This window comes from Lissotriton vulgaris, chromosome 1_1 (assembly GCF_964263255.1).
Source record: "Lissotriton vulgaris chromosome 1_1, aLisVul1.2, whole genome shotgun sequence".
Lineage (NCBI taxonomy): Eukaryota > Metazoa > Chordata > Amphibia > Caudata > Salamandridae > Lissotriton > Lissotriton vulgaris.
Window position 1 is genome coordinate 329935518 of NC_141685.1, and position 24693 is coordinate 329960210.

Here is a 24693-nt window from a genome sequence, read left to right on the forward strand (position 1 = left end):
GAAGGTCATCGGACCAGCATTGCCGGGAGTAGTCCCCGCAGGGAGAGGTAAAAGGGCCAGGAATGGGGCGGCAGGGGGGGAAGCCCCAGTTCCCGAGTCACCCCCGGCAAGCCCGGTTAGTCCAGTGGAGGCCCCCGTTCCGATCCCGGACGCGGGACAACCGATCCCCGTGGTAGTTACGCCCAATAATGAGGGGGATATGCCTCCGGAGTTGGCCGCCCAGTTGGCCGCATGGCTGGGAAGAAATACGGAGGGGGCTACGGCACCAGGAGACACGGCCGAAGAGGCCAGGTTACTAATGAAGCAGTTGCGGCAATCGCGAGATGCTGCGAAGGCGAATCTCCCTATTGTCTCCCCCCAGGTTCCCTCGGAACGACCGGCGTCTGGCGTTGGAACATCAGCAGGATCAGCCACCGATTCGGGTAAGCAGCCGTTGCCGATGGCAGGGGAGGGATCGTTGCCCTCGAGGAGGGAAAGGGTGGTCCAGCATATCTCGCTGGCCACGAAAGAAATGATTTGGGCTGATAAATATGTGAATATGTTTTCTCTATTAACGGACCACCACGAAATAGAGCATGTCAAAAGTCAGAAGGACTTGTTGCACCCGAGCGTATGGCGCGCAAAAATGGCGGCATTTAGGGTGGATGAGACGATTTCTAATTGGGGCAGGGCATTTGCGATGTTCACTGCGATCATGGGGGAGCGTAAGCCTGAAGTGTTGACTGAATTGGCCTGCTACCAGACACGTATAATGGGTTTCTATGAGACATATGAAGGCAATCAATGGTTGGGTTATGATAGTAAGTTTCCTAAGGCCAAGGAGCACGACTCATCTCTGACGTGGGTTTGTTTCGACTCCATCTCGTGGCAGAAGCAGCTCATGCCGGGCACGACGAAGTCGTTTTCACTTGGCGGGAATGGGGCGGAGCCCGCCCGCCATTATGCGGCGGCGCCCTTTCGAGCAGGCACCAACAGTGACCATCAATCAAGGAATGGTGGGAATTCGGGTAGGAAAGGGGTCTGTTGGAGCTTCAACAGAGGCAAGTGCACGAGGCCACAAGGGTCATGTAAGTTCAGGCATGAGTGTGCAGGGTCCGGACAATCTTCACACCCTGAGAGTTCGTGCAGAGTCAAGAATGGTGATACAGGGGGTAGAGGTGGAGCCAAACAGGTCTAACATCGACCGAGGGGCACCACTACCTACCCCCGTAGACATCATGGCAATGATCCCTTGGCTGAACGAATACCCTGATCATGTCGCCGCTGCGGTGTTGCGAGACGGTTTCTTGTATGGTTTCCACATCCCGGCGGGGTATTTTCGGGGGCAATCACAGTGTAAGAACCATCTATCGGTTCAGCAGAATACGGCGGTGGTGCAGGCTAAGATTGCAAAAGAGGTTGCCCGTGGCCGGGTTGCTGGCCCATATGGGCGACCGCCAGTCGCTAACTTCATTTGTTCACCGTTGGGAGTAGTCCCCAAGAAGGACCCAGGTGAGTTTAGGTTGATCCATAACTTGTCGGCTCCGAAGGGTCTCTCGGTGAATGATGCGATTGACCCAGGAGTTTGTTCGGTGCGGTATGCATCCTTCGATGAGGCCGTCGCCATGTTAAATCGCCTGGGGCACGGAGCGCTGATGGCCAAATCGGATATTGAGTCAGCGTTCCGGTTGCTCCCGGTACACCCCCAGGATCAGCGTCTGCTAGGTTTTGTGTTTCAAGGATGCTACTACATGGATAAATGTATGCCAATGGGTTGCTCCATCTCTTGTGCTTATTTTGAAAAATTCAGTGGTTTTTTGCAATGGGCGTTCACCAGAGCTACGGGTTATACGCAGGTTATGCATTACCTTGATGATTTCTTGTTCTTGGGGTCAGCCGGTGACACGGAATGTGCACAGGCGTTACTGAAATTTTGCGATCTCATGAAACGATTTGGCGTGCCATTGGCACCGGGGAAGACTGTGGGGCCATTTACTTCACTCGAGTTTCTTGGAATTGAGCTCGATTCAGTGGAGGGATGCTTCCGTCTGCCCAGGGAGAAAGTAAAGAAATTTAGAGCCTCTCTAAAATTGTGTATCAGCAATGAAAAGTTTACTCTTCATCAGTTGCAACAAGCAGTGGGCCAGCTTAACTTTGCCCTTAGAGTGATACCTATGGGTCGCCCCTTTTCCCGCTCTATTGCACAAGCCATGGTCGGTCTCAAGGAAGGGCACCACCGCACAAGACTGTTTGCAGAGGTTCGCCAGGATATGCGCATATGGTTGGCATTTCTGGCGGATTTCAACAGTCGCGTCGTGTGGAACAAGCCACCAGTCTCCTCCGAGGAGCTGGGTTTATGGACCGATTCGGCGGGGAGCGTGGGATTTGGCGCCATCTTCGGTAATCGATGGTCGGCACAAACATGGCCGACGTGGTGGCACGACAGTGGGCTCACAGGTAACATTGGGTTTCTTGAGCTGTTCCCCATTTTTGTGGCCTTAAAGACATGGCCAGAGGGGTTTCGAGATCGCACTGTAGTGTTTTGGTCCGACAACATGACTGTGGTTGAATGTATCAATAATCAAGCAGCACGCTGCAGATAGATTTTGAGATTACTGAAGGAAATTGTTCTACTGTGTTTGAGGTTGAACGTCCACTTTAGGGCGAAGCACGTGCCGGGTGTACTGAACCAGGCGGCTGATGCACATGCAGGCCTTCAGGGGTTATCTTCCTTCCGCGGACTTGGTGGCGGCACCATTTCCCGAAGCTCTCTGGTCACTCGGTGCCCTGGATTACAGGACCTCGTGGGAGCAAGTCTAGCGCCCAGGACAAGGAAGGCATACGAAGGGGCGTTCCGTTCCTATTGGTCATTTTTGGGTCCAGCTAGGGGGGATCATTGGGGGCAGGTAGAATATGTCCTGAAGTTCCTAGTGTCACTCCACCAGGCAGGCCGATCAGCGGCAACGGCCAATACGCACCGGGCCGCCATTGCCTTCATGACGCAGGCGCATGGCATCAAGGACCCCACATTGTCCTTTCTAGTAAAGAAGGCGCTGCGTGGTTGGCAATGACTCGAGGGTCGTAGAAGGGACGTGATGCGCCCGATCGGGCTAGAGAGATTATCCCTGTTAATGTCCGTACTCCCTGCGACATGTTCATCCCAGTCAGAGGCAGTACTGTTCCGGGCCGCTTTTGCATTAGCATTCCATGGGGCTATGCGGGTAAACGAGCTGGTAGCAAAGAACAAGCAGGATACGGAGGGAGGTTTGTGTCGAGAACATATTCTGATCAAGTTTGATTCAATGGTAGTCACAATAGCCAGGTCCAAAACCGATCAGGGGGCTATCGGGGACAGTGTTGTGGTCCAGCGCATTCAAGGGTCCCACACGTGCCCGGTCAAATGCTTGGAGGCATATTTGGCGCAAAGGGCAGTATCGTGGGGGGGAAGCTTGCTGAGACACAACGACGCCACCCCGCTGACTAGGTTTCAGTTTCAGCGGGTGCTAACAATGGCAATCGCGGCAGCGGGCTTGGACCCGAGCGATTTTGGGACCCATTCCTTCCGGATAGGGGCTGCTACAGAGGCTACAGCCAGGGGTCTGAGTGTTGAAAAAGTTAAACAATTGGGGCGTTGGTCCTCCAGCTGTTATAAAAGGTATGTGCGGTTGCACATGTTGTGAAGCCAATGTCATGCACTCATGCTTCTTGTTTCTGTTTGGTTTACAGTTTCGCGAGCAGGCTTTGCGGGGCGGACTGTGCAGTTGACCCGACACCTGGGGACCAGCGGTCAAAGATCACCGGCTGAGGAAAGAGTGGTGTGGGTCGTTGGCCACTCATACGTGAGGCGTGCTGGGGACGTATTCAAAGAAGGTGACATGATTCACGTGGCTGGGGAATACGGGTACAGGGTGACCTTCCAAGGAAGGGGCGGGCTCTGTATTGACCAATTTCAATGTTTTATTGAGGGACTGTTAGGGCGTACAAGGTCACCGCCGTCTGTAATCATAGTACACCTGGGGGGAAATGATTTGGTGTCCATTGGTCGACGAGTACTGCTCGAGCGAATTCTAAGCACTGTGAGTTGGTTGGCGAGAAGGGTTTCAGGGTGCGTGATAGCATGGTCACACATGATTCCCAGGAAGGTGTGGCGGGGGGCCCTCTCTGTGACAGCTCTGAATCATTCGGTTAAGAAAGTCAATAACAAACTTAGTAGGTTGTTTCGTTCAGGACAGTTGCATTGTATTCCGCATGGATGTATTCGGGGGGGCCACATGTATCTCGAAGATGGGGTCCATTTGTCCCGGGAGGGGAATGTCTTACTCATAGGAGATTTCATAGCATGGTTAAGGGGTTTGTGAGTTCATGACCTTTAGTAGGAGTTTGTGGGGGGTCCGGATAGCCGGTCAACTATCCTGCCTGTGGCGGTAAGGTCATGATCGGTGAGCAGTAATTGGAAGATCCCTAGAGGTGGGGCGCCACCCATTATGGATGGGAGCGCCTGGGGGAAGGCGGCCACTGGCCCCTCACACGGGGAGGCGGCACCCTCTGAGTATGGGGTCGCCTAAAGGGGAAGGCGGTCATAGGCCCCTCCCAGGGGAGGAGGCGGCTACGGCCCCTCCTACGAATTTCCCGGGGCCAGGCCATCCGCGACGGCGGATGTGGTAAGAAGTGTGGGGTGGGAGGGGGGTCTACGCTACCTTCTAGACACCTCACACGAGTCCTCGGACGACCACTAAGATGGCGTCGAGTTGAATAAGGGGCCCCCGCTAAGACAAGGGAAATTGGAAGTTGGCACAGAGGTACAGTCCTCTGTGCGCCCGCCCCTCACAAGTGAGGGGTGAGTTCTGGTATTAGGGATCTGACACCGGTTACGACCTTGCCGTTGGCCCGTAATGTTAGGATGTACAATTTTATTTAGAGAGTATGCATTTGCAGGATGTTTAGACTCGGCTAGGAGAACCTTTGTATTAGAGATTTGTTAAGGTCAGCCAATAAACATCGTAATGGATAAATTAAAATTGTACATGATATGAAACTGTTATTTTAATGTTTTAATTTTGTTTCATATTTTAATAAATACGGCCGGGAGGGTGACTCCCTCCCGCCTTCCAAAAGTTCAAGAACTGTGTCCGTCTTCCCATCCTTGGGGATTGTGTTGGGAGGGGGTGACGGGTATCCCGGCCATATGGAAAGGGGCGACCTATTTGGTCCCCCCGAACGTATGGTCGGGTGCCCTGATCCCCCGGGAAGCCATTTTGGGCGGGGGGCGTGTCCCGGCTGGTATGCCCGAAGCGGCGTAGCCGGGGCGCGCCTTTTCCCGCCCAAGAGGGGTTTTCCTAGACACCTACACCGTTGGCCACGCCCTGAAGGCGTACCAGAGGAGGGTACACGCCCTCCCGAAGAGGAATAAAAGGAGCAACAATCCAAAGAAGCATCCTCTTGTTCCGGTGCTTGGAAGCTGCACCTCCGCGTTGCACGTGAGCCCTCGACGGAACAAGGAGCCAATTTTGACCCACCCACCAGCCCCTTATGGCAATGATTATTATAACAATGAAGTTGATCTACGGTGATATTATCTCTTTTTTCCAGGATGTTTGTTTTATGTAATAAAGTTCGGATTAGTCGATGTTTTTTTTTAATGCAATAAAATGAGTTAATTCATCACATGTTTTCTCACTCAAAGTAAGCAGGGTATCACAGTCTAGTTGAGGGATGTGTTACATGTGTAGACGAGGCAATGGTTGATATTGCGTGAGTCCAGTTTAGCTGTTTTTTCCGCTCTTCATTTGTTTCAAAACGTCGTATTTATTTTTGGTCGGGCTGTAAGGTCATGATCGGTGAGCAGTAATTGGAAGATCCCTAGAGGTGGGGCGCCACCCATTATGGATGGGAGCGCCCGGGGGGAGGCGGCCATTGGCTCCTCACACGGGGAGGCGGCACCCTCTGAGTATGGGGTCGCCTAAAGGGGAAGGCGGTCATAGGCCCCTCCCAGGGGAGGGGGTGGCTACGGCCCCTCCTACGAATTTCCCGGGGCCAGGCCATCCGCGACGGCGGATGTGGTAAGAAGTGTGGGGTGGGAGGGGGGTCTACGCTACCTTCTAGACACCTCACACGAGTCCTCGGACGACCACTAAGATGGCGTCGAGTTGAATAAGGGGCCCCCACTAAGACAAGGGAAATTGGAAGTTGGCACAGAGGTACAGTCCTCTGTGCGCCCGCCCCTCACAAGTGAGGGGGGAGTTCTGGTATTAGGGATCTGACACCGGTTACGACCTTGCCGTTGGCCCGTAATGTTAGGATGTACAGTTTTATTTAGAGAGTATGCATTTGCAGGATGTTTAGACTCGGCTAGGAGAACCTTTGTATTAGAGATTTGTTAAGGTCAGCCAATAAACATCGTAATGGATAAATTAAAATTGTACATGATATGAAACTGTTATTTTAATGTTTTAATTTTGTTTCATATTTTAATAAATACGGCCGGGAGGGTGACTCCCTCCCGCCTTCCAAAAGTTCAAGAACTGTGTCCGTCTTCCCATCCTTGGGGATTGTGTTGGGAGGGGGTGACGGGTATCCCGGCCATAGTACTTTGGCAGACTTTTCTTAAAACGTGAGCCAGAGAATGACCTTACAACTTTGTATATTTTCTTATTTTACATGGATCCAGTCCTTGTAACATCTCAATCTTCTATTGAACACATTTTTGGCATATTCTCATAAAATATTCTGTAATATGTCAATAGACTCCTGCCGAATACTGCAAATACTGCTGCTACAATCCCACTTAAATACAGGTGCTTGTGTACACCTCCCTTGGAGTTCTTCAGCTATTATTTCTTCTACGTTCCTAGGAATGATTTTTTCCTTTGGAATCGGAGAACCATCTTTCATCTCATAGCATTGACCGAAAGTATCAACTGCATGTACTATTGTATCCTGCTGAAAATAGCTTTCTTTATTAAATAAAGGCTCAGTACTAGAAGTGTGCTTCCATTCACCAGTGAAAGTTTTACAAAAGTTACTTCTATTAACCAGTCTTTTTCATTTGCTTTTCTCCTTCATAAACATAATTTTTTTATTCAATGTTTTCCTTATCTTTATTATTAATATACATATTTTTTATTTTATTTCAAAACCTTTATCTACTACACATTCAATCTGATCTGTTTTTTCTTATAAGCTGCTGTTCTTTGTTTATATCTTTGACAATCTTTCTATAAATGTTGTAGTACGCTACTTCTAAACATTCTCCACCATATGTCTTTATGTTCTTTTAGCCTTCTTTCAATTTGCATTGTTTTCCCATAAAATGATAATCCTTTATCATCTCCTTTTTTACTTTACTTCTAATTTGTTGTAGAACTTTTCTTTTTCTCTCAACACTTTCAAATTGCTTTACACTCTGTAAAATCCTTTTAACAAACTGTTCAGTTCTCTTACCAGAAAGCTTTTCTTCTGTGTAACATTTTGCACTTCAACCAATTTCCTCTTTTCTCTTTTCTTCAAATACTACTGCTTATTTTCTTGTCTTCTCTTTTGATCTTTTTTTGCCATCCTATGTGTTTGTTACCAATAAAAGTAAATATCTGAAAAACAACGATATGTTTCAAAAGTTTGTTAAATAATTTTATACTTTTGAAATAATTCTATATTAATATTCTTAACAATAAATAAGCAAATGCTTTCAATTACATTGGAAATATTTCCATAACATGTAAATATTTAGAATGTTGTGCTTTACACATAAGCAAACCTGTCACAAGAACACACACCTTTAAACAGTAACATAGTTCAGATTGCTGTTCTAAACATGGCTAATAACAAGATTATGTGCAGTGGAGGACAAATGAAGCTACAAGAGAAGAGTGAGGTTTAAGATATGTTGACGAAGGATTACTGATTAGGCTACTTCGTCTGGGTCTCTGGAAAGGTACACTTAAAGTAGGCCATATAAATGTAGGTGTCTGTATGAAATAAGAAAAGCAGTCTGTCAAATTTAAAGGTCAGAGTGCTCTTGTAAGTGAGGTATGTGTCTACTTCTACATCTGTTGTCTTATGTGTTATGCATCTGAAGATGGTAACTTTAAAACCCTTTAAATTTTCCTACTGGTGAAAAAATCTCTCAGTTCTGCTCTGTCATTCGGTCACACAACCTTTGATGTCTTCTGTATGAAGGTGTTGTGGAGCCTCTCGTATAGCTTGTTCAATATCAGGGTTCCGTTTTTTATGAGCAGAAAGGAATACATACACTTTGTTTTTCAGAAATTTAGAGTGCATGCACTGTGAAACACAGGTATTCAACTATATGTATGTTTTTGTTTATGTATCATGCCACTAGCATAAGGCACAGACTGATTTATGCATGCTTAGAGAAACATGGTAAGACGTATAACATTGACATGGGAAGGGTTGCTGTTTGAAATTTGACTGGGCCTAACATTCCGAGCAGTTGGTGAAAACTGAAGCTGCAAGAGAAAAGTGAGGTTTAAGACATCATGGCAAAAGGATTAGTGATTGGGCTACTTCCTATAAGTTTGTGGAAAGGTACACTTGAAGTAGGCCGCATAAGTTTAGGTATCTTCTTGAAATGAGAAATGCAGTCTGTCAAATGTAAAGGTCTGCATGCTCTTGTGAGTGACGTATGTGTCTCCTTCTACATCTATTGTCTCATGTATTATTCATCTGAAGATGGTGACTTGAAAACCTGGTCGGATTTCTTTTTTTTAAATGCTTATTTAGCCCTCAGGGTCCCTGGGGGACTCCCTGGGCAGGCATATGGGGTCAGGGAGTTTCTACCCTCCTCCCTTTTCTTGCTTTTTTACCTTTTTTCTTGTGAGTCGGTTGGACCGAGTCACAAGATGGCTGCTAACACCTCCTGGTTGCAACTGTTGGCAGCCAATCAGACTCGAGATCGGGAGGGTTCACAGGTCCACGGCGTCCACCAGATATTAATATTTCTAAATATATACGATTTTCTCAAGAACTACTAAATGGCTTTACACCATTTAACAAAAAGGTTGCTTTCTGAACCAAGAGCTACCTTTTTGCCAAATTTGGTGCAATTCCGGCAGTAGTTCAGGATGTAGCCTTGTGTAACTTTTCCTATAAAAATTAACATGCTGAAAACACGTTTCAGGACCCCTCTTTTTTCTCAACACTGCTTGATGAACCACCCTGAAACTTTCAAGACTGAAGCTGACCAGAGCACTCCATTAGTTTTGACACTTTGGCAAAGATTCGTCAAATGGAGCTAAAGACATTGAACAGGTGCCTCCATTGTCGAAGTGGTCACGCCAAGTATTTTATTAACAAGCAAAGTCCCAAAAAGATCCAGGAGCACTCACAGGTAAGTAAATCTCTTGGTAAATTTCTCACATCAAATCAGCCAGACGTGTTTCGGCAAAAGCTGCCTTTGTCAATGCCGGTGAAGCAGCTTTGCGCGAGCGGAAAGCTGATTGGCTCTCGGGTGTCTGTCAACATTCGAAACAGTCCGGAGAGTCCGCCATTTTGTGTCTCGATAGAACCGAGACTCAAGAGGTGAAAAACAAAAGGGGAAAACTTTAAAAGGGGGCAGGGTAGAGACCCCCTGACCCCCTAGGTTTTCTCAGGGGGGCCTAGGAGAACCCCAAAGGGCAAAAAAGCTATTTTTTATTTTATTTTTAGTTCGCGGAGTACGCTCGGGCGCGTTTACATGTACGCTTACATGTGCGTTTACCTGTACGGGTACATGTGCGTTTACCCGTACCCGTACCCTGAGCGTACCACAGAGGAAAACAGTGAAAGAGGGGGTCCCAAAACGTGTTTTTCCCCATGCAATTTTCCATAGGACATCTAGCCCTTCTCAGGGGGTCCCAGAATAACCCCAAGGGCCATAAAAAAAAGTTTCGGAAACGCAGACCCTGCATTTTCAACTCTTGTTTTAGGCTCTCTTGTGCCTCAGTTCTCCTGAGAAACAAGATGGTGGCCCTCACTTCTTGGTTTGGACAGTTTGGAACGTTGACAGACGACTGCCAGCCAATCAGGAGTGCGCGCAGATCTTTCCGAGCATGGGCTGCATTGATTGGCTGTGAACACTCCAAACCAGAAAGTTTGGGCAGCCATCTTGTGCTCGGTAGACCGAGGCACAAAAGAAGCATCATCAGTGGATTGCGGGTACCCAAAATATAGTTAGTACAAATAACTATATAGGAGCAATTTTAATGTTTTTTTTAAATGCTAATTCCTAACTATATAAGGCCTGGAACCTATGTTTTTTTCAGTGAATATATATATATATACACAATGCATATGCCTTCAATTTTATATATATATGTTATGTTATGTTATGTTATGGGAATTTGTATAGCGCGCGGCTGCCCCAGCCAAGGGGCGTCCCGGCGCTGCGAGCTGACCAGAATGCAGATTGAAGGTGCACAAAGAAAACAGATTATTGGAAAAGATGGGTTTTGATGGCCTTTCTAAAGGCTAAGAGATCCTGCATCCCCCGTATGGTTACAGGCAAGCTGTTCCATAGCTTGGCAGCAAGGAAGCTGAAAGATCGGCCACCAACTCTGGCAAGTCTAGTGCGGGGAATGATCGCTAGATGTTGTCCCTCTGAGCGGAGAGATCTGCTAGGTGTATACTCAGACAAGAGGGGACTCAGCAGTGGGGGAGAGGCGGTTTTAAGGATCTTGAAGGCTAAACATAGAGCCTTAAACTGGATCCTTTTCCCACCGGGAGCCAGTGCAGTTTTCTTAAGGTTCCTGAGACTGAAGAATGGCGAGGGAGGCCGACCAAAGCCCTGGCCGCCGCATTCTGGACTCTCTGCAGTCTGGTGGTTTCGGCCAAGTTCGCTCCCAGAAGGAGAGAACTGGCATAGTCCAGTATATATATATATTCTTAGACTTTGTGTACTCTTTTCACTGATTTAATATTGGTAATTCTTTGCATTTCTATACCATTCACTTTACTAATTTTCTTCTTCCATACTCACTCACCCATTCATCCAGCCATCCATTCCTTCATTCAACCATTTGTTCAAGTGTTCACTCTTCCACGCATGCAATTACAAATGTATTATCCATGTCCTCAGTCACTCACTCAGATAGCATTAATGAAGTCACTCATTAATCAAACCATTGAATAATTCCCCTACTCACAAATCCACATTACCACACACTGATTCTAATTCGCCAATTGCTTACGCTTGCTCACAGCTATTTGCATTGTACTCATTTTCAAATAGTATTAATATTCTTAAAGATGTCTCACAGCCATCTTTCAAATGATTTGTCAAACAGAGCATGAAAAGTAGAGCTTGCTTGTTTTGCATTTTTTGAGGTGCTACAACCATTGATAATTGTTCCTGCTTTGGTTCCTTTCAGGGATGATCTTGCAAAGATGACCTACTTAACTATGTTTATTAAGGAGACCCTTCGACTCTACCCTCCAGCTAGTGGGATCTCACGGCAGCTTTCACAACCAGTCACATTCTTTGATGGGCGGACATTGCCAGCAGGTTGACTTTTCTTATACTGTTTGTCTCTAAAATCCTTATATATTGTACCTTAGTGTATAAATGACTCAGTGGTAAGTGCTTGATGCTTCTAAATCGCAAATCCAAATGCATGGAGAGGATGTGGCGCTGCTGCCATAGCTGCCGACTTTGCATCTGGCCAACCAGGTTCAAGTCTCAGGGTCAACTCAACATCCTGTGATTTTTTTCCAATTCCCTTAATCTCTCTGTGCCTTTAAACAAAATTAATGTGGCCTTCTGTAATGTAACTTGTGCTAATGTTAAGCGCTCCACTACTTCTGGTCTATAGTGTCTTTGATATTATGCTCACTAGGACACTCGCCGTTGGGGGCAGACTCTAAACAGGAATTACCTACTCTGATGGAAGGTGTCAAGCTGTGGTTATGAAAGTTATTACACAATGCATACAGTGTGATATTGTATGCTGAAGAATGAAAATGTCTGTTGTAGAGCTCTGTGTTTGGCATGTTCATTTGCGTGCTCCCCGGCTGAAGAAGACGCTGCAGGGTCGAGTTTGTGCTGTATAACAAAATCTACAGAGCCTGTCTCATGAACCCTTAATACATGGAATGCTGCTTCAGTGAAGCTGCTTAGAGAACACTGAGACTGCCGCAGTTTTCATCCCTCAGCAATGATCAGGCAAGATAAGACTCCTTCTTCAGTACTAGGTCAATTGAGGTACATTTCATGACATATAACAGCACTACAACTTTGTGATCAGTGCTAAGAAGTGGCTGCCTGTCACAACCCAGTACTTTACAAAACATTCAGTAAATAGTGTTGGTGATCCTGACAAAAGCACCTTTCAAAAAAACTCACGCATTGTATGCATGCTTCCGTGCAAAACACACATCTGATGCGCGGGATTCTACTGAGTTTGTTCGGCATAGGAATTTGTATGGAAAATGAACTTTTCCAGTACAAATCCTATGCTCCCCTCTGCACTGTGGCAGAGACTGTGCATCATGTAAGGCAGCCTTTTTGTGTGCAAGTGAAGAGATAAAACCAGCAACACACCAATCCTATTGGGTATGGCTCTGTGCTGTGTTGTCTTTTATGTGCAATGTAGCACTGAAATCTTGGCTGGTGCGATGCGTTGCATGTAAAGTTGGTAAATCTGGCCCTTGCAGTTTAAAATGTAGACTACAGAAAAAAATCATAATTAAACTAAGTAAACTATGTATACCTTTATTAACTTTTCATCTTAAATGAGGATCCCATTTTACACATCAGGGTGATTGCAATGGTCAGTTTTGTTGTGTGCTCTAACTTTGTGGCAGAGGGCCCGATTCACAGAACTAACTTAAGACAAAATCCTAAACTTACTATGGATTTACAACAACTAACTTTACGTCCGCACTCGGGCCGGAAATTACAGCCTGGAGGCGGAGCTTCCGGCCCAGAGATAGAGCTTCCGGCTTGGAGGTGGAGCTTGCGGCCCGGAGGCGGAGCTTCCGGCCCAGAGGTGAAGATTTCAGCCATGGCTAATCCCCACCTCCGAGCCGTAAGCTCCGCCTTCGGGCCAGAAGCTATGCCTCCAAGCCGCAAGCTCCGCCTGTAAGCTGGAAGCTCCGCCTCTGGGCCAGAATTTCCGGCCCGAGTGCTGACATATAGTTTGTAGTAGTAATCATTCTGTGAATACCAAAAGTAGTAAGTGCATTCTGTGAATACCAAAAGTAGTAAGTTTAGGATTTTGCCTTAAGTTAATTCTGTAAATTGGGCCCAACGTTTTGGATTGAATGTGTGTGTGTCTGTGTGTTTGTTTAATATTTCTATCCTATCCTCAACCACTCTTTACCCCATTCTTCCAGGACAGAAAGTTAGTGCAAGAATAGTGAGGACATATCCGGGTGAGAAATACAAAAGGGCCGGGTTATAAACACCTTTCCCTATAGACACATAATAGGCAGGGACCACCACAAGCAGTGTGTGGAGTAACACATGGCATGCTATGGTATATTCCTGTACCATCCTCTTTATATTCCAAATTAAAGTCAAACTCCGGGGCCAATACGGACTCCAGGAAAGGAATAATCTCTCTCCACTTATTGAATTTGTAGATTTCTGGTCAGCAGAAGTCAGTTTAACACCTCTAAAGTTGAGGACCTGTGTCATATCCATAGCATCTAGTAGGGCTCAAATATTGACAATGAATGAGTTGATACTGCTGCTAGCTGTAGAGCTGCAGAATGTGGGATATGGTGGTGAATTGGATTTAAACCTTCCACTGTAAACCCTCTAATCCCTTTCCATGCTGTAAACCAACTACAACATTTCCTTTATAATTGATTTGCACTATTAGGACGGGATATTTCATTGACATATCAGGGATCCCATTACATCCTCAAAATCCAAAAATACATTTAGGCCAGCTGCTATTAGCAACATCTTTATCCACGTGAGAGTCCTCCTTGTTATGAGTGTGAAGGTGCTCCACAAGGTGGTTAAGACTTCAGATGATCCATCCCCATTTATAACAGTATTATATATAAATTGTTGACATCAGTTATATAACCAATAGATACAACCAATCAGTGGCTTAATGTTAACTTTATCAGGCTGAGGGGAGTGATTTTCATTTGCATGAAAACAGTTGTCTCATGGCACCCTTGAATACAGGGAGAGATTACTCAGAAAAAGCTTGCCTATAGCATATGCCTACCACCCAGTTTTCTTGAAAATCACTAACGGTTGCATCGGATGCAAATGTGCACCCATCAGCATTCCCAATTGGTTTATTCAATCAGATATAATCCAGACGGTAACCATTCAACCAACTCAAACACCAATATCAATCCACCATGAACTCGCGGAGGCCACTAGCAAGGGGAGCGACTATATAGGCAAGAAAGTGTATCATACAGGATATCCTAGAGATGGTTGTGGGCACATTTTACCTCATATTAAAATGCAATTGCTGAGCTGGTGAATTCGTAGGAGCCCCTGGAGCTCCCATATCCATACGGCCTCCCTATTACCAGTGTCTATCATTCTCAGTTAAATGTGGTCGGACCAAAGAAACGCTCGCCAGTACTGATATCCTATCCTATTCTAACAAGCTCCTTATTATCTCGGGATGACTCGGATCCCATACATACATTAAGCAGCCCTGCTCCATTGGCCCATTATCCATATTCTTTAATAGATCCCTTTTCTTTCCCCCCCAATACCCCGAACTAGTACTGTGTGCTGGCCTGCTACTTCCCATCAAAACCGCTCAATGTGCCTATGCTCAGGCCTTCACGTTTTTTTTAACGGCCCATTAAACCCATCATTTGCATAATTGGAACGCATGTTTTAACATCAGACAACACACACCTCCGCATTGTTTGGAATAGTTGTATTTCTCCAGAAATTGATTGCTGGTGTATTCATTCAGGCACACCCGACCATTTTTCTTTTTGTGTCTCTAATTTGGGTACCCTGAGGAAGGTGAAGCCCAATCTTGGGCATACACTGAAACGCGCGTCAGTGCTGAATTCCAATTGTTGCAATAATATGAAACACTGATAGCCCTACTTATTGATTTCATGTATCTAAATATTATGTTGGGTATATCCTATATCTGACTCTGTTAATTCAAGACCCTTGAAGCATATATTCTCCTGTATTTGTCTATTTGATACATGAAGCACTTTTTTGTCACTTTATATCTTGACCTGTTGTGAATGAATGGCCTATATAGATTAGTCGTGTGAGAATTTGTATATATGAATTGGTATGCATGAGGTTTGCTTGAGTCGTGGGATGTGCTTTCGAAATTTTTTACCTATTGTGACATTATATATTCAACTATTATATTTATCAAATAAACTTCTTTGATACTTTTCTATTCACATCTTTGGCTCGCTTGTACCTCACATTTTTCGCAGTGGTTCTTTTGTGGCTATACTATTGACTTATTGCATAACTTAAAATAAATAGGTAAAGAACTCTCATTGTCGAGATTTCTATGGTCTGTTTCCCCTGGTATTCCCTACCTTTATCCATATTAGGGGCCCCCTTCTTTTGAGAGGTTGAAATCGTAGGAGTGTAAGCTATATCAAGTCTTGGGGCAGTAACACAAGTAGAAGTTTGGTTGTACCTGGCAATACCTTTTACAACAACCACAGTAGCAGTATCTTAAAGTAATTTGTAGCTGCCTCTGGTCTAGCCAGCCTTCTACAGTTCAGAATTCACAGTAATGTGTCAACTTTATGCTAGGTAGAGTTGGAGCTTCCAGGAAAGGTTTCCATTAACCAATGTAAATCTAGCAAAAGTAGTTTTTGTATCTTCCATGGGTGCTGCAAGCTCCTCTGCCAGTATTCATCATACAGTGAGTGACTTAATTTATTGCTTACTTCTTCCTTTGGCTAATTAGCACCCATTAGTAAATCGGTCTTACAGCATGTTAGTCAGTCTGCCCTTGGTAAGCCTGCTCTTTACTGAGTCTAAAAAAAATTGGATGCTGCTAGAGCAAGGCTGACATTGTGAATACTCCACTGCAACAGCCAAATACTCAGAGCTCCTAAGCAATTATACGACAGCCATTAGACATGAACACTCACAGTTTTGCTCTGTATTTGTGGCTGAAGCAAACAACACCTCTATGAAGCTCTTTAAAATATTCATCTGTTCTCAAAACCTCTGAGTGCCCAAAATAATATCCTGTGTTCACCCCTCTGAATCTTTGACTTATTTAAGGGCAAATGGAAATTTGTCCATGAATCTCTGTGTCTGAATCCCGAAATGCCTATCAGCTCATCTTTCCAGTATGTGGACATGCTTGTGACGATCTTCGGCTTAGGGATAGATCACCGGATCGCACTTTTTAATTATTGAAAGTGATTAAAACCGGCTTTCCCGATGACTCGTGTCTGGCACATATCTTATAGATCGTGGCACTTACTATGGCACCAATGATATGTAGTTTGACTAACTCTTTCTTTAAAATGTACTTTGGATTCTCAAGAGTTGAAAAGTCCTTGCATGATTCCTCTGTTGACAAAAACCTCCTTAGACACTTATATTCTAAATAATTGTTAACATTTAATGCTATGGTGTAAGAGAGAAGAAGTCAATGCCCAATTGTCCTCCTTCATAAGCTGAAATCTTAGTTTTAGATTATTTCCAAACAAGTTTCCAGGTAGTTCAAAATGACCTTCAAATAATCTTAGATAAGGGAGTTCTTGCAGTCCAGACCCCCCCCCTATCTGGTTGTGATCTTTGAAACAGTTTATCACATAGATCTGACAGTCATGTGGTATGGGGCAGGGCTAGAGGAAAGATTTTGAAGTGGATCTCCACTTTTTTTAATCAGACCAAGTCAAATAGTGATAATGCTGTGGACAACCTCAGAACTCCTCAATTTGCCCCAAATTGTTTCAACTGTGTGAGACTCAACTGGCCAGATTTATAAGAACTTTCAGCATGTTGTATTTATTTTATTTCAGTGGTCAACTGATTTGACATACAGGAATTTCCAGAGCTGATTTCCTGCAGTCTCCGGTTAGTCTATAGTTGTCTGAACTTGAATACAAAAATTAGAGGTTCTGGTTCCTTGAGGTTGCATCCCTCTATCTGGCCATCTATGTCATGGCCTGCTCCCTCACAGAGGGTGAAACCCTGTTAGTCTACTTTCATGAAGAATTATCATTCAATCTCCAGCTTGCTTCTTCCACATCAACGTTTTGAAGAACATTTTAACTTTTTTGTCTGAGCATACCTAGTATAGCATTCTGTAAGCCATAGTTAGTTTTTGTCTGGACTCTTCTAAATATTCCTATCTAGGGCTTTCCTCCTTAACGTTTCACTTAGGCCCAAAACACTTAAGTTTGCCTTTTGCTCAAATTTCCTCACACATCTTCAGAGGCGGTCTTCTGCAGATTCACCAATGCTCAATATTTAAGAGCGTATGTAAGGTTCAATAAACTGCATAGTTACGACTCCACCTCTCCACATTTATACAACTTTTTTCTCATACACTCCGGCATTCACACTACTGTACTTCACTACCCACTTAATAGTGGTGCAAAAGATTAGAAAGCTGCGTCAAGGAGATTGTGCCTGGTCTTTTTGCAATACCAAACTTTGGAATTCTCCACTCCTGGATCGCCAATCAGCAACTCATTATCTGACCTTCAGGAAGGTTCTACAGACATGTCCTACTTCAATCAGGTACCTTTATTAGCATCAAGATGCTTTCGTAGGCAATCACACTCTTCACAAATTTAATAAATGAAATAACTACATAGCCTCACTATGGGGGTCATTAGGATGGCGGGCGGAATTTGTCCGTGCGCCATCCAAACGTGGAATCGAACCACCTGCCATCATTGCAGGGGTACAGTCGCATACATTAGGATGCGCCCGCCACACAGGCAGGCGCATCCTGCATTCCTGGCATTGCGGCGGGCGGCCTGACACTCAGCACTGCCCGCCACAGTACCAGGATGGCATGTTGTGCACTTCCATGCATGCCGCCACGGAAAGGCCTGTTCCAGCCCACATCCAAATATGGCTGGCGGTGTCTAACAGACACCGCCACCATATTGATCCCTTTTCCACCTGGTCAACTTGTCATCCCTGCCCGCCATCCTAATGGGGCCCTTTGTGTTTTATTACTACACAAAGGTATTTCCTTTCACACCTTATCCAGTGATTGCCCTTATTAGTCAAGGCATAATTTATTTCATTGCACCTTGAACTTAGTTTTGGGATATTCATAATCCGAACTACCATGTTCATTTTATCTCAAGCCCCCACGCTGGAATTCCTATTTTGCAATGTCCGGCCCCAATAAAATACCTTGTATATGATAAAGGTAAATTAATACTGAATATTGTTGTTATTTCTAAAGCCATAATGTTACTAAAACACAGACACACACAATTCTATTCTGTTCTTATTAATAGCAGACTCATTCAGGATTGTGCTCTTGGTAAAACAGACTCTGCATATTGATGGACACGTAACATTGGGACAGTTCTAGGCTGAAAACTGGTCAACTGAGGTTGTATGTATTCAAAAGATGATGATCGTTAGGTTTGGTAGTCAGGATATGGCCCAGCTTATCAGTTTCCAGGATAAGCTTCTAAGACTCTAGGCCACTTTTCGACAGTTGCTTAAATTGGGGTTTGTAGGTAACTTTGATACCTACTCAACAGACATTTTAGTCTATAGCAGGTGTGCACAGACCAGCCTAAATATTAAGATATATGAAAGATTGACCCCCTAACACATTTTTAAAAACAGTTTGTCAACTGTACTTGGCTGGCCACACCTAGTCCATTCAATTTTAGGAGTTGTAGGTGCCTAGGTGGCTAGGTAATCGAGACCGATGCATAGTGAAAAACTTGATAGATGAACGCTCCTTAATTGCCCCGATATTCCCTTTTCTTGCAGGTTCTATGGTTGTTGTGAGTATGTATTCGATCCACAGAGACCCCACCCTATGGAAGGACCCAGAGGTATGTATTAATAATAACTGACTTCCTTCAAAAATACTATCAAAGGTGAAATGCTCAATTTCTCAATTACTTTTTTGTAATTGATAAACTTTGTACAGCATAAACATGAGTCCACTACGTTTCTGTAAAAATACTCCCTGCATCTGCCAATAATCGGTGGAGCCTTAAGAACCAGGAATGTCATTGTTATCAACATCATGATGTAGAACTGCTCATTACCCCCTAAATGACAGGACAATTATTAAACATTGATATCCGCAAGATGACATTAAAGAAAAGTAGCAGTGCCAGTTATCGACTGATGTATGTGATGATATTAATGCTAAATTATTCACCTATCATCTTAATCAGGAAATGCTCCTATACATTTTGAGTTGCCATCCTATTGTTCCTACCCCAGCTGCCAAATTCTAACACTGCACAAATAACTCACCCATTTCATTACATACATCATTATTTGACCACATTGCTCACATAATTTCATAATTTTCTTCTCTTCTGAAGTTCAGTCCTGATACATTTGAGGAAAAAACGCTTCCATGAAGGGGATATAGGAACTCTCACTTTTCCTCTGAAAATGAATACTAGTTAAAAACATTTGTATGGACAGTTTTCTGCATAAAAGGAAATGTTTTGTTGGACTCTATTTTGATGTGTATGAATTAATGGAAAACAAAAATGAAGAAACCACATTGGAGGAAACCAAATCATGGATAATTTTAAGTAAACCAAAAAAATCGAAACATTTTAATGGAAACATCGTTTTAAGGAAAAATCTGAAATTATATTAAACTTGGGTGGAGTTTAGAACTACTGTGGGGCCTTTTCGTTCAGGGATGGTTAATGTTTAGGGTGATGAGAGGTATTTATGGGTCAGGAATAATTGTAGTTAGGACATAGAAAGAGTGGTGAGGGGTTTTTAGCATTCACAGATGAGTTGTTTGGCGTATTAGTTGTTTAGGTTTCAGGGAGGGGTAGAGCGTAAGGTAGTTGAGGGGTTTTATGGTTCATGGATGGGCAGAGTTTAGGGCTAGTGAGTGTTTTTTAGGTTCAGTTATGGGTAGCGGTCTGTGGTGGGGAAGACATTTTTAGTGTTCATGATGGGGGTGGAGTTAAGTGTGTTCAGGGGTTGCAAGGATTTAGGGACGGGTGGAGTTTAGATGTAGAAAGGTTTTTTCAGGGTATTGGGTGAGTAGTGTAAGTGATGAGGCGCTCATATGGGTGATGGATGGCTTGTGTTTAAGTACATTGAGGGTTTTTAAGGATTCATGGATGGGTGGAGTTTAGTTCCTTTCTTGTGTTAGCTCCTACCTTGAGCATGGACCAAGTACTTGTGTTCTTCCTGGGGATTTTGCAATGCACAGTTTTTTAATTTTATATGCGATTTGATATTACGCCCAGACATACAATGCGCTTTCCTACTTTTAATACAGGCATACAGCTTCTTCTTTATGTTGCTTTCACTCTTTCTGCCATCTGTATTCCTGCTTTTATTACTTACACCCACAACTGTGATACTATACGCCACTCTATGCCACTCCACTCTACATCACTCTACTCTACGCCACTCTACTCTATGCATCTCTACTCTGTGCTTCTCTACTCTCTGCCACTGTACGACTCGTCTTTGTTCGTACTCGTTTTTTTTGCAGTGTGCTATTTTTTTTATTTTTCAAAGCTTTTTGCTATTACTCATGGATGTGCAATGTGATTTCCTACTTTTGGCACAGGCATACAGCTTATTTATGTTGCTTTCACTCCATCTGCCATGTCTATTGATGCTTTAGTTACTTACACTCACAACAGTACTACTCTACACCACTCTATACTGTAAGCTACTCTACTCTATCCTACTCCACACCACTCCTCTCTACTCTACTTTGTACTACTCTACTCTCTGCCACTCTCTGCTCCATGGCACTCCACTCTACTCTATGCCTCGTCTTTTTTCTTACTCGTTTTTTTGCAGTGCACTATTTTTTTTACTTTTATTAGCATTTCTGTATTACTCTTGTATGTGCAATGTGATTGTATACTCTACTCCACTCCACTTTATTCCACTCTACACAATGCCACGCTATAGTACTCTATGCTATTCAGCTCTGTTAGTTTCTCTCTGGAGAATGAACCAATTACATGTGTTTATCCTCATCTTTGTTCTTTCTTCTCTAACTATGCACTATTTATAAATGTTTCTTGCAATGCTCTATTTCTTTTATTTTATAAACTTTTTGATATTATTTCTGGCCGTGCAATGTGCTTTTCTACTTTTAATACAAGCATACAGCTTCTTCTTCAGTTTGCTTTCACCCTATTTGCCGACTCTATTGATGCTTTACTTACTTACACCCACAACTGTACTACTTAGTACCACTCTACTCTACACTACCCCACTCTGTGCTACTCAACGGACCTCTATGCAACTTTATTCCCCAGCATGCCCCTCTATGGCACTCCACTTCACGTCACTGTACGTAATTCCACTCTACCCCACTCCACTCTACCCCACTCTTTTGTACCCTGATCTATTGTGAGCCACTTTTTTCGGTGCCACTTTATTCTACCCTACTCCACATCACACCTCTCCACTCTATTTTCAGCATTTTAAACTGAAATTTAAATGAGCCACAAATCTCATTTAAACCATTTTGGTGGGTTACTGGTTGACTGTGGTGTGAGCCCTGGTCAAGCATCACACAAAAAATCCCAGTTTAGTAAAACGGAGCTTAATTAAATAAATAAAACAAATCCAAAATGACAAAAATCCAATCAGTAGAACTGAAGTGATGAATTTGTAAGGAATAAAGTTTAAAATAGCCCATAAAAGCATAAAGCACCAAGTATGGCTATCTAGTCACTCTGGACCATCAAAGGTTCAGACCGACCACAATGGAGTGCTGGTTGTATAGAGTCTCAGATTAGTCCTGCTGAAGGTTTAACTTCCCAAGTTTTGTGTCAAAAGTCGTGTTCTCATTGTAAATGGTCATAGGGATCAAGGAGAGCATCGCGGGTGGTTGTCGGCGTGGCGCAAAGAGCAGGACAAACGTCAGGGGCAGGCGGACTGGTGCTTCATGTTTGCGGTCCCCCATGGCCGGTCGACTCTGCCGTGTGAAGAGACTCCACCAGTGCCAGTGTCTTGCGAGTGACCTGGTATCGGTGCAAAAAGGCCCATACGCTGTCAGGAAGAGCCCAAAAACCTTATTTTAAAACCTGTGAGCCATCAACAGTCCAGGACCTGAAAGGCACCACTTGGGGATACTGAATTCGCTGCAGCTGGGTCCAGTAGCTTTTATGTCCCTGAAGCGTTGTGGTCCTGAGTTCAAGATAAATTTACAGGTTCAGTTCTTCTTCCACAGGCAAGAGAGCAGCAGGTCAGCACAGCAGGGCAGTAGTTTCTTCAGAGCTGCAGTCAATTTGAGGAGTAGTGTTTGTAACAGCATAGCCGTCCTTCTTCCTGGCGGAGTATCCACAGGTCTAGAAGTGTATTGAAGAATTGCTGCCTAAAGTCCAGTATTTATACCAAGCTTTGCCTATAAAGTGGGGGAGAACCTTCAAGAGGTTTCTCTATGAAGTCACCAGGCATCCTGCCTTCCCTGCCCTGGTTCCAGACGAACTGCAGTGCATATGTAGCTCTTTGTGTGGAGGGCAGGACTCAGCCAATTTAATTGTAAGTGGGGCTGGGCCCAGCTCCTCCCTTCTATCCTGCCAATGATGCCCTATCCAAGCACACCAGAGCTCCCTATTATGTGTGTGTGGCTGTCTAGGGGGAACACACAAAGCTAAACTGTCAGATACACTCAGTCATGTGGCCAGACAGACTACAGGCACTAAGTGACTGAGGCAAAAAAATGCCAACTTTTAAGAAATGGCCTTTTCAGAATACTGCTTTGTTCGTCATAAGTTGGCAGGGTATGCTCAGACGCGAGTCCCTTGCTCACTTTGCCACTGTATTCAAGCAAGCCTGGCTGAAGACAGCTGGAATGCCAGAAACCGGTTCTAGGAAGCTTGTTTCCGGTCCATTGAAGGCATAGCTTGGCAGTTCGGGCTGGACTGTTCCCATGAGGCACAGGGTCAGACTGATTTGCATATGGCCATGCTCGAACTGGGGTGGCAGAGTGGGCTAAAGAACGGTGATTGATTAAACCCAGATCTTTTGACTGGGTGTGAGTGTTTGATTGGTTCAGATGCTCCGTCCATCACCACCCCCTTTTGTACCGCTTTGTTCGCCATAGGTTGGTAAGGTATGCTCTGACGTGATTCCCTTGCTCACTTTGCCACTGGATTCAAGCAAGCCTGGCTGAAGGCAGCTGGAATGCCAGAGACCGGTCCTAGGAAGCTTGTTTCCAGTCCCGGGAAGGCATGGCTTGGCAGTTCGGGCTGGACTGTTCCCATGAGGCACAGGGTCAGACTGATTTGCATATGGCCATGTCTGAACTGGGCTGGCAGAGTGGGCTAAAGAACGGTGATGGATTAAACCCAGATCTTTGACTGGGTGTGAGTGTTTGATTGGTTCAGATGCTCAGTCCATCGCCACCCCTTTTTGTACCGCTTTGTTCTCCATAAGTTGGCAGGATATGCTCAGACGTGAGTCCCTTGCTCACTTTGCCACTGGATTCAAGCAAGCCTGGCTGAAGACGGCTGGAATGCCAGAAACCGGTCCTAGGAAGCTTGTTTCTGGTCCAGGGAAGGCATGGCTTGGCAGTTCAGGCTGGACTGTTCCCATGAGGCACAGGGTCAGACTGATTTGCATTTGGCCATGTCTGAACTGGGGTGGCAGAGTGGGCTAAAGAACGGTGATGGATTAAACCCAGATCTTTTGACTGGGTGTGAGTGTCAGATGCTCCGTCCATCACCACCCCCTTTTGTACCGGAATGATGCCCTATCCAGCAACACCTAAGCTCCCTTTTGTGTGTGTGTGGCTGTCTAGGGGGAATACACAAAGCTAAACTGTCAGATACACTCAGTCATGTGACCAGACAGACTACAGGCACTAAGTGACTGAGGCAAGAAAATGCCAACTTTTAAGAAATGGCCTTTTCAGAATTCCAATTTAAATTCTGACTCCCCCATAAGTTCGTTTTTACAATTGTGATTCAATTAACACTAAATATGAACTATTTATCCCTTCCCAATTGGATATTACACTTATAAAAGCTAATAGGCAACTCCAATGTTATCCTAAGGGAGAGATAGCCATTGCAGTAGTGAAACACAAATTTAACAGCACTGCCAGGACATGTAAAGCAGAAAAGTAGATGTCCTACATTTTAAATACATTGCACCCTGCCCTCTGGGAGGTCCATGCCTACTCTAGAGTTGACTTATATGTATTAAAAATGAAGGTATGGGACTGGCAAAAGGTTTACTTTGACAGGTCGAAATTGCAGTTGAAAACTGCACACACAGGCTCTGCAATGACAGACCTGAGACATGTTAAGGGGATGCTTAAGTGGCTGGTACAATCAGTGCTGCAATCCCACTGGTGGAATTTACTTGACAGGCCTTGGACACATGTAATCCCACTTTATTAGGACTTATAAGTACATACAATCTGACAATTGGGTATAAGCCCATGCTACCATGTTTAGAGGAGAGAGCACAAGCACTTTAGAACTGGTTGGCAGTGGCAAAGTGCACAGAGTCCTAAGTCCTGCAAAAACACAAATCAGTAGACAATGGATGAGGAAGGCAAAATACTTGGGGAAAGACTACCTTAAGGCTGACAGGTCTAACATTGAACAGTAAGAGAA

General features: G+C 44.6%; 1 protein-coding gene across 1 annotated transcript in view; it reads left to right on the top strand.

Moving 5' to 3' along the window:
- LOC147747132 (cytochrome P450 4B1-like) overlaps positions 1-24693 on the top strand; it is a 415025-nt gene that overhangs the window by 351825 nt on the left and 38507 nt on the right. The window contains exons 9-10 of the mRNA XM_086952390.1: positions 11343-11476; positions 18878-18942. Coding sequence (XP_086808516.1) covers positions 11343-11476; positions 18878-18942 — 199 coding nt within the window. The remainder of the gene's footprint in view (positions 1-11342; positions 11477-18877; positions 18943-24693) is intronic.